Raw genomic sequence first — 17152 nt, forward strand, 5'->3', positions numbered from 1 at the left:
TTGACTCCTGAGGTTTAAAGAAAGAAGCCATCTCCATAACATACAGGTGCAAGGTAAAGCAACAAGTGCTGATGTGGAAGCTGTAGTGAGTGGTCCAGAAGATCTAACTAAGATCATTGATGAAGGTGTTGCACTAAATAGCAGATTTTCCATGTAGACAAACAGCTATCTATTGGACTTTCATAGTGAGAAAGGAGAAGCCAATGCCTGGCTTCAATGCTTCAAAGGATGGGCTGACTTTTTAGGAGCTAATGCCACTGGTGACTTTGAGTTGAAGTCAATGCTCACTGACCATTCTAAAAATCCTAGAGCCCTTACGAATTATGCTAAATGTGCCTTGCCTGTACTTTATAAATGGAACAACAAAGCCTGATGACAGAGGTATGTTTGCAGCGTGGCTTACTGATTATTTTAAGCCCACAGTTGTGCTCTAGTGCTCAGAAAAACAGATTCCTTTCAAAATACTATTGCTCATTGACATTGCACCTCATCAGCCAAGACCTCTGATGGAGATGGACAAGGAGATGAGTGTAGTTTTCCTGCCTGATGACAGCAGCAGCTATTCTGCAGTCCATGGCTGAAGTAGTAATTTTGACTTCCAAGTTTCGCTATTTAAGAAATACATTTTGTAAGGCTATAGTTTCCACAGACAGTAATTCCTCTGATGGATCTGAACAAAGTAAGTTGAAAACTGCAGGAAAGAATTCATCATTCTACATACCATTAAGAACATTCATGATTCATGGGAAGAGGTTAAAATATCAACATTAACAGGAGTTTGGTAGAAGTTGATTCCAATCCTCACGGACAGCTTTGCGAGGTTCAAACTTCAGTGGAGAAAATAACTGCAGACGTGGTGGAAATAGCAAGAGAACTACAATTAGAAGTGGAGCCTGAAGATGTGACTGAATTGCTACAATCTCATGATCCAACTTGAACAGATGAGGAGTTGCTTCTTATGAATGAGCAGAGAAAGTGGTTTTTTTGAGATGGAGTCTCTTCGTGGTGAAGATGATGTGAGCATTGTTTAAAACGACCACAAACAATTTAAAATATGACATAAACTTAGTTGATAAAGCAGCAGTAGTATCTGGGAGGATTGACTCCAATTGTGAAAGCAGTTCGGGGGTAAAATGTTATCAAACAGCATTGCATGCTAGAAAAATCTTTTGTGAAAGGAAGAGTCAATCAATAGGCAAGTTTTATTGTTGTCTTAGCTTAAGAAATTGCCACAGCCACCCCAGCCTTCAGCAACCACCACCACGATTAGTCAGCAGCCATCAACCTTGAGGCAAGACCCTCCACCAGCAAAAAGATGATGACTTATTGAGGGTCAGATAATCTTTAGCATTTTTTATCAATAAACCATTTTTTAAATAGACATAATGCTATTTCACACTTAATAGACTACAGTATAGTATGAAAACAACTTTTAGACTCACTGAGAAATCAGAAAGTTCATATGACTCGTTTGTTGTCCTATTTGTTTTATTGTGGTGGTCTGGAGCTGAACCTGCAATAGCTTTGAGGTATGTCTGTAACATAAAATGGCTGGCTTAATACAACAGAAGTTTTTGGAGTTCTGTTCTGGAGGCTGGAAGTCCAAAATCAAGGTGTTGGCAGGGACATGCTCCCTCTGAATCCTGTAGGGGAGGATCCTTCATTGCATCTTCCAGCTTCTGGAACCCCAGAGCTTCCTTGGCGTGTTGCAACAGAACTCCAATTTCTGTCTCTGTCCTCACGTGGCCGTCTTCCCTCTGGGTCTGTGTCCTCACACGCAGTTCTCCTCTCTGTGCATGTGTGTGTCCAAAGTCCTCTCTTTTTATAAGGACATCATTCATATTGAATTAGGGCCTACCTTAATGGCCTCCTCTTAACTTGATTGCATCTGCAGATTGTATTTCCAAGTAAGATCACATCCACAGGGACTGGGGGTCAAGACTTCAGCATATTTGGTGGAGACATCATACAACCTATAACAGAATTCAACCCTTTGAAAATGTCAAGCATTAAGTGCTCATAGCACACAGTCCAGCTGTTGGTGCTCACCCTCGCTCAGCACACAGCGGAGGCTCTGCTTCAATTTCGCTTTTCACGGGAACAGCTAAGCCAGGTAGTGAGTAGAGGCTATGTTTCTACCACCCCAACAAATGCTGAAGGGAAGCTTGTGGTGTCCAGCACATTTGCCAGACTCCAGACTCGGTCTCACAGACCACAGTATCTAGAATCTGACAAGGCAAATTTAGAATAAATCCAATTTCTTCTTTTCCCTTTTTTTTTTTTTTGAGCATTTCAAAAATACAATTGATAAATTTCCTGGCTGTACCCTCCTCATCTTGCATTGCTGAATAACTGCGAACCTCTCTATGGTATACAGCAGAAAATCACCAAGCTTATGACAAGAAACAGGAATACATGTAAAAGAGACCAAGTTGAAAAATCAGGAGAAAGTTCCTCCTACAGAAGAGATTTACTGCCAAGAAACCAGGGAAACTTTCAAAACACTCTCCTTTTCATATTTTTAGCAAGATTCAGTTGTACAAATACTTCTGTGAAACCAGCCAGGAAGTTTGTACATGAATGAATATATGTTTTCAGTGTGTTTATATATTTCATTTCATACATGTGTCATATATGTGTGTATATATATAGCAAACACACTGAATGTTGCAGAATATTAAAGTAAAGAGAAGAGTTAACCAAATTTTCCTGAATGCAGTAGGAAAAGGTGAAAAAGAGAAACAGGCAGGCACAGTGGCTCATGCCTGTAATCCCAACACTTTGGGAGGCCAAGGCGGAAGGATCATCTCAGGTCAGGAATTCAAGACCAGCCTGGCCAACATGGTGAAAACCCATCTCTACTAAAAATACAAAAATTAGTTGGGTGTGGTGGCGTGTGGCTGTAATCCCATCTACTCAGAAGGATGAGTCAGGAGAATCACTTGAACAGGGGAGGCGGAGGTTGCAGTGGGCCAAGATCGTGCCATTGCAGTCCAGCCTCGGCAACAGAGCAAGGCTCCATCTAAACAGACAAGCAAACAAACAAAAAGCAAATCAAATATATAATTTATTTCGATACATTTGGTTTAATCTTCTTGTCAAAAAACAAAGTCTCCTAAACAGGATCAAAACCAACAAATCTTGCATTTATAAAAGCCATGCCTCAAATAAAATGTCATAGTATTATACACATACACACATTGAGGGAAAATGTAAACAAAAAATGGCAGAAATGATGTGAGAAAAGATAGAATTTAAGAAAAAAAAAGTCAAACAGGTCTACAAAATAATTGTGTTATTTTGGTGCCAGGTACAGTCCACAATGAAGCCAAGATATTAAGAAGCAAAGTGGGCCAGGAGAAGTTAGAGCAGAAATGTCTCTTACAATAGTGAGAGAACAGGAAAGAGAAGTGAGAAAAGCTGGGATCATACTTGAAGTTTCGGCTGGGCCGTAGACTTCTCTGCATTGTGATCCTTCTGGTTTGCCACACGTGCATGCTGTGAGGAAGCTGATGAGGTGTGCACGGCACAATTATGTTCCATTTTTTGCCTTTAGGTACCGCCTCATTGGTCGGTCATCTGCTGAATGTATCATCTCAGGCAATACTGCCCACTGGAGTGCAAAGTCACCAATTTGTCAACGTGAGTTGAAATCTCTTTCCCCACTTACCTCACCAATGAATCCTAGAGTTGTCATCCTAGAATTACAAAGAATAAATTTCGTCTCTCTTGGAAATGGGATCCTTCTGATACTTGAAAAACGCAGCCCTAACCCAGTCATATCCTAAAAATGACTCTCAGCATTCCAAACTTCCACCTTCACCTAATGCTTTTTTTTTCTTATCTTGAGGTGTAATTTATTTTAAACTAGTCTCGAACTCATTTAAATAGCCTCCAATTTACTCTTCTGTTGGCTGAACGCCTCAGTTTGAAGAGCATTTTCTTTAGTGAAGTCAACAAATACGAAGTCAGTGAAAGAAACCCTATATCCTCTCTGCAAGCTCTTAGTATCACATCAGATATTCAAGCAATGCAGCCCTTTCTTCCTGTTTATTTTTTGTCTAAACAGGGGCATGCCATCTTCCCTGTCAGTTGTTTGGAAGATGAGCTTTCTTCATTTTGGGGAGCAAAGAGGAATGAGCAATTGTAAGCTAACAAGGAGTATAAAATGGATATAATCCTGGCTTTGGTGATGGTGTGAGGAAATTAGCAATTTCGAACACAACTGATGGGAGGAAAAGTGGACACAAACTTTGTGGAAGGCTGATATGCTGGCTGGGCACTGTTCCACTGTAGAGTAGGACACAGTATTCAGTTCTTCCAAGGTCAGATGAGATGAACGCATTCAGGGTGGTATGGCTGTACATTAGTATTCAGTTCTTTTTATTACTTCTGAATCTGCAAGTATTGTGTTTATTATTTGTAATACTGTGTATCTTTGCTTTGCCTTTACTAGTTCTGCCAGAGCTTTTTGCTTTTATTATTTAATAAAGATGCTATACTGGGCCAGGTGTGGTGACTTATACCTGTAATGCCAGCATTTTGGGCAGCCTTGGTGAGCAGATCACTTGAGCCCAGGAGTTCGAGATCAGCCTGTATAATTTGGTAAAACCCTGTCTCTACAAAAAATACAAAATTAAATAGGCATGGTGGCACATGCTTGTAGTCCCAACTACTTGGGAGGCTGAGAGGTGGGAAGATTGCTTGAGTTAGAGAGGTTGAGGCAAGGAGCCATGATCCTGCCACTTCACTCCAGCCTGGGCAGCAGGGCAAAACCCCGTTGCAAAAAAAAAAAAAAAAAAAAGCTATGCTATAAGCTTTATTATATTAATAACCAATAGAATAAAGGCAAATGCCTTCTCTATATAGAGAGAACTAAATTAATAATGGGGAGATAACATAGTTAAAATTTTCATTTAGCAGGGGAAATATAAACATGGACTATTGGCCAGGCACAGTGGCTCACGCCTGTAATCCCAGCACTTTGGGAGGCCGAGGCAGGCAGATCACTTGAGGTCAGGAGTTCGAGAACAGCATGGCCAACACCCATCTCTACTAAAAATACAAAAATAAATCAGACATAGCGGTGCATGCCTGTAATCCCAGGTACTCAAGAGGTTGAGGTAGGAGGGTTGCTTGACCTGGGAAGCGAAGGTTACAGTGAGCTGTCATCGTGCCACATCACTCCAGCCTGAGTGCTGTGGGTGTCACAGCACAGTGTGAGGTGACAGAGCAAGACGCTGTCCCAAGGTTTTGTTTTGGTCAACCTGCTGTCTTTTTTTTTCCAGGAATATCTTGTGGGCTACCCCCCACCATTGCCAATGGAGATTTCAATAGCACCAACAGGGAGTATTTTCACTATGGATCAGTGGTGACCTACCACTGTAATCTTGGAAATGAAGGAAAAAAGGTGTTTGAGCTCCTGGGTGAGCCCTCCATATACTGCACCAGCAATGAGGATCAAGAGGGCGTCTGGAGCAGCCCGGCCCCTCAGTGCATTATACCTAACAAATGCACACCTCCAAATGTTGAAAATGGAATAATGGTATCTGAAAACAGAAGCTTATTTTCCTTAAATGAAGTTGTGGAGTTTAGGTGTCAGCCTGGCTTTGTCATGAAAGGATCCCCCCGTGTGCAATGTCAGGCACTGAACAAATGGGAGCCAGAGTTACCAATCTGCTCCAGGGGTGAGTCTCTCTGAGACCTAGAAGGGCTCTGCAAATGACATGAGTTGCTGTTGGATCAGGAGATTAGTATTTGTTCAGAGGGAGGGATGTATGGTGAGCAGGGTGGGAGAGCAAGTGTGGGAAAAAGAAGCATGAAATTAAGAATCGGGGTGTGCATGCACCCATGCATATGTGCCTTCACTGTGAAAAACAAGACCTTAATTAGCCAAGAAAAAAGTTATTCTGGACTCACCTATTAATCCATTCTCAGGGCAAAGTACCAGCTACAATATCTCTCAAATATATTGAAAAATTACATGGACTTTATGGTCAGCTATGCACCGCACTTTATATACATTTTCTCATTTTAATAAATGAAAAACAACACTTTGAAACAACAACACTTTGAAATTGTGCTGTTGTAATATCAATTTAATAGTGAAGTCAGCTTAGTCTTTCAGAGGTTAGGTAAATTGGCCAAGTCACATGCTCTAGCTGAGACACCTAGGATTTTAAAAGGCAAGGGTCTCAGACCCCAGAGTCTGAATGCTCTAGCTCTTGCCATACTTCTATCAGCATCCATTGGTGACCGAAAGAGATTGCCTTATGACAGAAAGCATGGCATCAGAATAGAGACAAAGACTTTAGAGTTTGTCTATAATGGTCTGCCTCCTATATTTTATTTTGTTATTTTATTTTATTAAAAGCCTATTTATTAGGGTTGAGGTCCGTCTCTGTTGCCCAGGCTGATCAATAATACAGTGACACAGTCATGGCTCACTGCAGCCTCAAACTCCTGGGCTCAAGCCATCCACCTCCTACATTTTATCCCCAGGAATCTAAGAGTGAAGGTAACTTGCTCAGAGCCAGTTAAATAACGATTTTTAAATTCATCTTGAATGAGGTACAGATTAGGTTGATGTTAAGTGGGTTCTGATGCCCTAAGCATGGACGAACAGGACTGTAAATAAAGGCAGACGTTGAGTCAAACACTCTCCAAATAATATGTCCTCTCATGACAAAGGGCTGGCTTATTTAAGGGCTTTTGTTTTTGGTAGCTCATCTTGTCTACTGGTGTCACAATAGCTGGTTTAGCGGTGGAGTGGGAGGTGTAATGGTTGACACATAGGGACAGAGAAGAAGCTTACAGTTCTTCTACCAACCCGTGTTAGCCTTGTGCAACCACTGAGCTGGGAAGACGAACAGATAAAGACATACATAGTTGGATGTATGAGGTAGGAGATGGGCAGGGCTTGTCTTGTGTTCACAATCCTGCTGACCAAAACAGGATCTGGCTTAGACAGGATGAAGTGAAGAAACAGCAGGAACCAGCAGATGGCGACAAAAGCAATCCCTAGCAGGAACCAGCAGATGGCGATGAAAGCAATCCCTAGCTGCCCTCACGTTCCCATCAGCACCATGACAGTTTACAAATGCCATGGCAATGACCTGGAAATTACTGCCCCTTTCCTAAATAGTTCTAAATGACCTGCCCCTCACTTTGCATTGATCTGCCCCTTAATTTACATGTAATTGGCCAGGTGGCTAATGCCTATAATCCCAGCACTTTGGGAGCCCAAGGTAGAAGATCACCTAAGGTCAGGAATTCGAGACCAGCCTGGCCAACATGGCAAAACCCCCGTCTCTACTAAAAATACAAAAATTATCTGGGTATGGTTGCCCATGCCTGTAATTCCAGCTACTCAGGAGGCTGAGGCAGGAAAATCACTTGAACCCAGGAGGCAGAGGGCGCAGTGAGCCAAGATCAAACCACTGTGCTTTAGCCTGGGCAACAGAGTGAGACTCCATCTCAAAAAAAAAAAAAAAAAAAAAAACCCACAAAAAAATTAAAAAATGATAATTTACATGTTATAGGTTTACAGGAGTATGAATACAGTTGCCTGCCAGGAGCCTGTGTGTTGCTGACTCTGGTCACACTGCTTGTGAGTTAGCCGTGCTCTGCAAGGGGCAGTGTTTTTCAGAGCTCTAGTCTTTTCATAGCTCAAAGATTGCTATCTAGCACCACTGGATTATCCTTGAATTCTTTCCTGGGTTAGGCAAGAACCCTTCCAGAGTAAGCTACAATTTGGGGGCTTGCCTGTCCTGAAACAGTATGACTGTACTTTAGTCATAGGTGTGCAATCAGAGAAATGGGGGGAAAATCTGTAAAACAGGCTTGGGCTTAGGAGACAGTCTCATTACCTGAATAACGGGTGAAAACTGGGACTGCATTCCTACAAAATACATAGATGAAGAATCCACAAATACTAATAACTCCATATGCATAGCCAGAGCTGGGAAAAAACTCATGCCCTGTATATTTACAAGTAAATTTGAGGTCTTGTGCTAGGGAGAATTGGGTCCTATTTCTCTACCACTTACTAGCTATGAGGTCTTCAGCAAGCATAGGATATAGCAAAGGAAATTCCCCATAACGAACAAGTACTCTGGAACTGTCCTTCCCACAGTGTGTCAGCCACCTCCAGAAATCCTGCATGGTGAGCATACCCCAGGTGATCAGGACCACTTTTCACCTGGACAGGAAGTGTTCTACAGCTGTGAGCCCGGCTATGACCTCAGAGGGGCTGCTTCCCTGCACTGCACACCTCAGGGAGACTGGAGCCCTGAAGCCCCCAGATGTGCAGGTGCCTCAAATCTCTGGTTTCCAGATTGCTCTCTGTACCCCTCACATGCAGGTCTTACTCATGTTTTTTTTTCTTTTTTTTTTCTAGTGAAATCCTGTGATGACTTCCTGGGCCAACTCCCTCATGGCCGTGTGCTGTTTCCACTTGATCTCCAGCTTGGAGCAAAGGTGTCCTTTGCTTGTGATGAAGGGTGAGTGAGACCCAGAGTTGAGAGCAAGAACTCAGTGTGAAGAATGACTCTCTTGAGTTCAGGGATTAATCCAAAAAAAGGGCTGACCTAGTAGATAAGACGTACCTAGAGAGATTAATTAATTGAAAGGTAGTTTTCAAATAAGGGTAGGGACTAACTGGCACCACTTTTTTTTTTTTTTTTAAAGATGGAGTTTCACCATGATGGCCAGGCTGGTCTTGAACTCCTGATCTCAGGTGATCCACCCACCTTGGCCTCCCAAAGTGCTAGGATTACAGGTGTGAGCCACAGCACCCGGCCCACGGCACCATTTTCAGAAGACAATGAGAAAGGGCATACACAACTCAGTATCAAGCATAAACCTAAATACAGTCACTGAACTTGAGTACACAGTTGGAACTTGAAATGAATGGGTACTTATTTATTTGGAGGCAAAAGAACGTAATTTCATAAAAGTTATGCTAGAAAAAAATTGACGAATAGGACAAAAATTGTTTGCCTCATAAGTAAGGCAAAGGTTGTTTTAGGAAACTGAAAACCAATCAATAGTAAAATCTATTATAGTGTATAGATAAGTATGTTTTAACCCAATTACATATCTTCATGTCAGGAATGGCCAGTGTCATTGTTTTGATGCAGGATTTTTCTGAGCCAGTTTGCCAGCCGGTGACCTCTGGCCAGTAACGCCCCTGCCCAGACCTTGCTCTGGCCTGGGTTCACCACAGTAGACATCCTGTCTACCTGGCCCACTGGGCCATGCCTGACTTGTGCTCTGACATGGATCCCACGGCTGCCACGACTGCATGCTCAGCCCCTGGTGGGAGGGGGTGTGTGAGTGTGGGGTCTGGCTGGCCACTCTAAGCACTGGCACAGGAGTGGGCTCCGTCGGGGCTTGCAGCTGAACCAGGCATGTTGCACTGAAGGAAACATGGTAGTGCCCAAATGGGGTGCCCACAACCCTTCACGCCCAAGGGGGTGTTAAAGCATGCTAATAGCTCTTAGCATTTGATAATGCCTGCAGCCCAACAGATGGCGCTGTGTTAACAGCTCTGCCAGTCCCATGGCCCTGCTCTGGCCTGCATCTCCAGGGCTGCCTTGGCCTGATGCTCCTTCCTGTCACATGGAGCAGCTGCCCTCCTCCAGCAAAGGATGGAGGGCCACTGTGTTACAGCCTTTGTACCTGTGTTTGGTGGGTCCTGAGTTCTTGTCCTACATCCAAGAAGAATAAGTTTATACTGACAATCGAAGAGTGAGGAGGGTAGAGAAGAGTTTTATTGAATGACAAAACAGTTTCTCAGCAGAGAGAAGATATGAGGGTGGCCCCTTAAATGAAGTCAGGGGGTCATTCTCTCAGTGTGGCTGGGTCTGGAGTTTTCATGGACTCAGAATGGGAAGTGTGTGTTGATTGGTTTGTGAGTATGAAAAAGCAGCTAAAACAAAGACACCACTCAAAGGTGGGCACAACAGTGTAAAAAACCAATTAGGGAAGGGCAGGTATATGTAAAATAGATGAAGGGTGGGAATCAATCAGAGGAAAGTATGCCAAACAAGAGGAGAGGTTCTGAATCCAGTCCCTGAATTTACCTGGAACTTGTAGCTATGCTTTAAACTGTCTTCAGCTTGAAGGTCGGGTTTCACTGGGAACCTAATCATATCTGCCTAGGATTTGTCAAAGCAGGATTTGTCTGCTCCTGCTTCTATTAGCTTCAAGTGGTACTACTAGTTGTTTATGTGTATCCATTACTCTTGGTGGTGTACTATGAGTCGAGGAGGATAACTAAATTGGGCAATTAAGCAGTTAGTTTTAACGATTTCCAAGGAATCTTTGGCATTTACAAAGTCCATCACCCAATAATAATTTCCAATTTCAGAATGATTTCAGATTTCAGAAGGGAAGTGGATTCAGTAATAAGTTGGCCATTTCAGGGTGGCAAAGACTCCTTCCCCGATCTGTCTATTTTTCTTAGGGCACATGGTTCAGAATGCTTCTATGAGCCTCCTTTTGGCCCGTTACAATTACAATGCAAGAAGAACAATGCCCATTCTCTTTCTAGATGTTCCTTGCTTTGCTTAACAAATTGAGAGCTGTTTTGCTTCATGACCCATTAATGAAAATAAGTGGGATGTCAGAGAGTCATCAGTGAAAGATGACACCTGAAGGTTATGGCTCTTGTGCACATGGAGAAGTCTGGTTCATGCATTCTGTAGGTGATGCCGGGCTACGAAGTTTATATGGCAATTATCAACATCAGCTCTAATTGCTTTGACAGTCACAGGGTATCATGATTCCTTAGAATAAATTGGCCTTTGAGTTTCTGCCAGCTACTGAAGAATTCAGATCCCTAATGAACTGAGACTTTTAGTTGGGCCTGAACCTAAGAACCAAATGCTAGTCAAGGAGGAAATGGTAGTGAGGAAGCTGAGCATCTATGAGTGAAGAAATCAAGGGAGAGATGGGAATTGCTCACACATTTGCTACCACTTTTTTTTTTTTTTTTTAGGTTCCGATTAAAAGGCAGGTCTGCTAGTCATTGTGTTTTGGCAGGAATGAAAGCCCTTTGGAACAGCAGTGCTCCAGTGTGTGAACGTGAGTAGGAAGAACAACTATGCAGTTTGGATAGCTCTCCTTATTTTTGTTTTCCAGTGTGTTATTCTGCATGGAATCACCTATTGTACGGATCTTTACTTAACTAAATTGCTGATAAAAATACTTCTTTGTTGGAAGAATTTCAAGAAAGGTCTTGTAGGTCTTCTATGACACGTGTTTTCGTTACTAATCTGTAAATCACTTAGCTTAATGACAGTGTTTAATTTTGTGGGAAATGTGTGGCAAGAAACTAGATGACATAAGGTGCAGCAAGTTTTATTCAGTCATTTATTTTTTAGTTTCCTTACCAAGGAGTAATCTTTCTTAAAATTTTTGTTTTCTTGTTTTTTCTTTTTCGAGACAAGAGTCACCCAGGACAGAGTTCAGTGGTGCAATCACAGCTCACTGCAGCCTCAACTTCCCGGACTCAAGCAATCCTCCTACCTCAGCCTCCCAATAGTTGGGACTACAGGTGCATGGCACCACACCTGGCTATGTTTTGTACTTTTTGTAGAGATGGAGTCTTGTCATATTGTCCAGGCTGGTCTCAAACTCCTGGGCTTAAGCTATCCTCCCACCTTGTGGCCTCCCAAAGTGCTAGAATTACAAGTGTGAGCCACCATGCCCAGCCAAATTTTGATGTTCTTTTATCTTCCCACACATCATAAACAATTTAGTCAGCCTGTTATTTAGCCTACAGTATTAAATGACATAGGACTTCCCATGTGCCATAACTTTCCATGTGTAGAAAAAGCAATGAACCATGAATGAATAGTGAAGATGCCTCCCTACTTTCCTGGAGTGTATTTTCTTATTGGGAAGTGGACTATGAACAAGAAAATAAATAAGTAAACAAAATTCTACAAATTATAACATATAAAATGGTAAATAGGGATATGTTATAGAGAAAATAAAACAGAGTTACATGGTAGATTAATACGGTGGAAGGAGCTGGGATAATGCATCAGTGTCTGGCATGATGAGATGTCCTACGTTTCCAAATCATGCGCTTAAATTAAATATGCGAAAATTATAATATATAAAATGATAGTTAAATAGGGATATGTTGGAGAGAAGATAAAACAGAGTTACAGGGTAAATTAGTATGGTGGAAGGAGCTAGGGTGATGAATCAGTGTCTGAAGAGGTGACCTAAGTTTCCAAACCATCCACTTAAATAAAAAATGCCAAAATTCAGAAACTGGTAGATAAAAGTATGTTTTATATACCAAGACATTACTGATTTATCCTATTCTGTCTACTAGAGCAAGGCAAAAATTTTTTAAGCCTTTTTTTCCTGATGATTGAAAAAATGTTTATTTTAATTTGTATTGTTAAAATAACTTACAGAAATTAATTCGGATACCTTATGGGGAGTATTATGGTGAAGAACATTCAATACCTGAGGAAACTCAAGTATTCAATAAACTCAACCTTACAGAGACCCATAGAGCCGAAAATAAATATATAAATAAACTTAGGAAAAACACAAGTAAAATTCAAGCATGAGAATTTAATCAGTGTTTGATGTACTAATTCTGATATACTTGGGCATCTCTTCCCAAATTCATTTAGAAGCATCAGTTGATTTTAGGGAAGGAACTGTTCTAAGCAGACTAAAAGGAGGAAGAAATGATGGCTAAAAATTTGGAAGAAAGAAAAAAAGGCCCTTTGCCACCATTTAATCTTGGTAAAAAGAGCCTTACCAGTGTAGTCTGATGACACCACTAGATAGTTGGTATTGGTACTAATAGCAGTGGTCTTGAATCACCAAGAAACACTTACATTGCTAAAGATGATAGTGCATGTTTATTAAAGTTCATAGATTTCCTTGGAACTTATGGTTTCTGATGGTCAACACTTTGTCTCTCTTGAACCTCATTGTCAACCCAGGAATCTTACTATGCCTGATGTAAAGTAGGCAACTAAATGGGTGTTGTTAAAAATAATTACTTCCCAAATTCATTATGAACATAGCTACCTGGATGGTACACAAACACCATCGTTGGGCTTTTGCAATAGATATTATAATTTAGGTCTCACATCAGTTAGTTCCTTCTCAACAAAAGCCTTACAGATTTAAATTTCATCCACCTTAGTTATATTTTTTTCTAAAAGTAAAAGATTTATTCATAGCACAGTCACAGGTCACCATGATTTCGGTCAACTTAATTGAAACTCTAATAGAACTTAAAGCTCTTATTTTCTTTCTAGAAATATTTTGTCCAAATCCTCCAGCTATCTTTAATGGGAGTCACACAGAAACTCCCCTTGGAGATATTCCCTATGGAAAAGAAGTATCTTACACATGCGACCCCCACCCAGGCAGAGGGATGACCTTCAACCTCATTGGGGAGAGCACCATCCGCTGCACAAGTGACCCTCAAGGGAATGGGATTTGGAGCAGCCCCGCCCCTCGCTGTGAACTTTCTGCTCCTGCTGGTCAGTATCTGCTTCCACACATCCTAAATGGGTTCAGAATATCTAGGTGACAACTTTCATTTTTCTATAGAGACAGTCATTTTTGCTTGTGAAAATGGTTTTGCTATGACTGTCAGAGACAAAACTACATCCCAAGTGAGTGAAAAATGGGTTCTAGATAGGCGCACCGTGTCTCAATTCTTGGTATTCTGATGACCCTTCGTGTGGGGTGAGGAGTGAGGGATGGTAAGGAGGGAAGGGGGTGGACAGTGAAGAGAATTGGTGAGGTCCACATTTTGCAGAGAATGTTTTCGAAGTACTGAAAACAAATGCTAAAGAAAATACTCTTTGATTCCTCCTCTGCTACTATGAGTTGTCTGTATCCTGGATAGATGGATGTGTTGCACAAAAAGTACACAATGATGAAGTAGTTTACTTCAGAACTGATAACGCTATAAAGTAATTTAAGAAACTCAGATGTAGGGATTTATACTTTTTATGTTGTATCTAGGTGTTTTCTCAAGCCACTGACTATGTTTGGTTGGTGCGTCACCTCACCATTAACAAAGGGAACTCAGGAGGCCTTGGAAGATCAGAGTTTAAGATCGTACTCTTAACCTCCATAGCTCATTCCTTTGATGTATTAGTTTGGCTTTAAACGACAGTACCTGATTACTATACGTGCATTGTGGCTGTGACTGCCCACACCAGGTCCATCCTCCAGGGAGGACCAAACACCATTAAATCATAAAAGGTGTTGACATTTTAATTTTTTTTTTTTTTAGACAGAGTCTCACACTGTTGCCCAGGCTGGAGTGCAATTGTGCAATCTTGGCTCACTGCAACCTCCAACTCCTGGGTTCAAGCAATTCTCCTGCCTCAGCCTCCCGAGTAGCTGGGATTACAGGCGCTCATCACCATACCTGGCAAATTTTTGTATTCTTTAGTAGAGACAGGGTTTCACAATGTTGGCCAGGATAGTCTCTAACTGCTGACCTCAGGTAATCTACCCTCCTCGACTTCCCAAAATGCTGGGATTACAGACGTGAGCGTTGTGTTGACTTTTTTGACCTGTTGGCCAATTTGGCAGAGCTTCTTTATGTTGAAAAATAACTAAGCCAGGAGATAGATGAGATATATATGGGAAACACAGCGAAGGGTTAGTAGTGTTATCATATAGGTAGCAATAGTGGTGGTTGTGGTACTAGTTGTGAAAGTTAACATATAATGAATACTTAGTACCACTGTTAAAAGATAGATAAGCCGGACGTGGTGGCTTACATCTGTAACACCACACTTTGGGAGGCCAAAGTGAGAGGATCACTTGAGCCCAGGAGTTCAAGAGCAACCTGGGCAGTATACTGAAGCTCTGTCTCCACAAAATATAAAAAATTAGCCAGGCGTTGTAGTGCATGCTTGTAGTCTCAGCTCCTCAGGAGTTCGGGTGTGAGAATCCCCTGAGCCTGGGAGGTCGAGGCTGCAGTGAGCTGAGATCACAACACTGCACTCCAGCCTGGATGATGAGCAAGACTCTGTCTCAAAAAAAATAATAAAAAATAAAAATAAAAGATAGCTTCTAATTTAATTACACAACAACCTACGGGGAGGGTAGTATTCTTGTTATCACATTTTATAGGTGTAGAAACTGAGACACGGAGAGTTTAGGTAACTTGCACAAGAACATTGCCTGGGTTCAGCTAGGCAATCTACTCATCTGTAGAGACTGTGCACTTCAACAATAAAAAAAAATGTACAAAGGATCTCAATATATAATTCAACAAGAGAGAATATTTAAATATTATCATAATGAAATGGAAAGCTAACGGGCCAAGGTCCCAAACACCGGATAACAGGCAATTCTTCAGATGAATGAAGAAGATACATACAAAGAATCAGAATGGGCTAAATAACTGTTAACCAGCAGGTTCTTGGAACTCAGACTTTAGTGTAGACTCCTCATGAATTGGGATGGACCACAGAGAAACTCCTTTTGTCTCTCTGAATTAACACTCAGACTAAAAGCAGTCCCTTTTGCCTTCTTTTTTCTAGTCTCTACCCTATCTAGTCTTGGCCTTTGACATCTTACTGCATTGTAGTAAGAAAAGGCAAAGAAAGTTTCACGATCTTAGAGACCACGGAAACAGAGAGAAGAAATAAAATCCAGTATTCTTCCCTAAAGCTTGGGATAGATTGCTTAAGATACCAGTCCTGAATTTTCCTAAAATGAAAGATGAGGAAGTAATCTGGGAAGGTGGTCCAGGCTTGGAGTGACATGCCATAGAGGGTTTTGAAACAAAATAGCAATCCAAAGAGAAAAAGGAACCTCTGGGTACAAGTATCATAGAAGGAAGAATTTCTTGGGATACTCAGATGCCCTGTCTCTTCATTTCAATGGGCCATTTATAGCAGAGGCCTGATTCATTTCAACATCTTCCTCAGAGCAAGGGGTAATCTCCAGGTCCTCTTTAAAGCCAGAATTAAGACGTATAACCCATATGTACATTGTCTCAAGACTAATTAGCATGGTGTTGCATGCTAGACAAATAAGTTCAACTCCAGAAAATAGGTAAAACCTAAAAGCAGTTTTTACTTGAATGTCTTTGAGAGGCATAAGGAAAAATTACACTATATGACACTCATAAAAATGTCCCCAAATCCTCTTTAACCATTTCCATTACCCAGCATCCCATTCATTAAAGCAACTGCTTTCCTAGAACCTAGCTTCTCTCAGCTCCCCCCAGACTGTCTCTCAATATTACCCCCGCCTTCTGGACCTTCTTAGTTCACAAAATATCTCCATGACATTTCTAAGGTAAATGGAGTTTCTTCAGTTCTGCATAGTTCAACACAACATAGCCCTGAACGTTTCTGCAGGGAAATGCAGAAACTAACTCAGGACGCAAGATTTAGAGAAATGGTGTAAATATCCTTCTGCCTTGGCACATAAATACATAGAAACTGTTTAACCTCACTGAACTAAAGAAATGCAAAATCACAAGGTACTATGTTTTTAATTTTCCACTAAGTCAATGACAGAAAGGTTTTTATGTGAACAACCAATAAAAAGTGAGGATGTGATGAAACTGATTTTGTTGTATGTTGAAAGTACTATGGTAAATTGGCAAAATCGCTTATGAAAAACAATTATGCAATGTACGTGGAATAATACAACTATTCCTGCCAGTTAGCCCACCTAAAAGTCAATCTAAAGAAATAATGTAAAATATAAAAATATTGTATGCATTTTATTAAGGGTTTTATGAAAAATAAAACTAGAAATAATGTAAATGCACAACAGAAGTTATTGAATACACTATGATGCATCTACTAGATTATATTACTTTGCCATTGTTGTAACTTTATTTCTAGTATATAAATATGTGAAAACACACATATGAAAAAATGTGCCAGAAGAGAATGTATCAAAACATTTTTTGGGTACTAGGGTTTGGGGTGATTTTTTTCTTTGCTTCTGTAATTATATTGCTTTTATGACCAAAATAGTCATTTTTAAAAAGTCTTTTCAGCCAGGCATGGTGGCTCACACTTATAATCTGAGTACTTTGGAAGGCTGAGGCGGAGGAATCACTTGAAGTCAGGCAATCGAGACCATCCTGGTCAACATGATGAAACCCCATCTCTAC

General features: G+C 41.1%; 1 protein-coding gene across 1 annotated transcript in view; it reads left to right on the forward strand.

Moving 5' to 3' along the window:
• The window catches only part of CR1 (complement C3b/C4b receptor 1 (Knops blood group)), a 182812-nt gene that overhangs the window by 157715 nt on the left and 7945 nt on the right, over positions 1-17152 (forward strand). Inside the window, exons 43-48 of the mRNA XM_037737442.1 lie at positions 3557-3642; positions 5289-5687; positions 8135-8311; positions 8399-8501; positions 11003-11088; positions 13302-13529. Of these exons, the coding sequence (XP_037593370.1) occupies positions 3557-3642; positions 5289-5687; positions 8135-8311; positions 8399-8501; positions 11003-11088; positions 13302-13529 (1079 nt within the window). The remainder of the gene's footprint in view (positions 1-3556; positions 3643-5288; positions 5688-8134; positions 8312-8398; positions 8502-11002; positions 11089-13301; positions 13530-17152) is intronic.

The sequence above is a fragment of the Cebus imitator genome, unplaced genomic scaffold (genome assembly GCF_001604975.1).
Source record: "Cebus imitator isolate Cc_AM_T3 unplaced genomic scaffold, Cebus_imitator-1.0 Scaffold38, whole genome shotgun sequence".
NCBI classification, from domain to species: Eukaryota; Metazoa; Chordata; class Mammalia; order Primates; family Cebidae; genus Cebus; species Cebus imitator.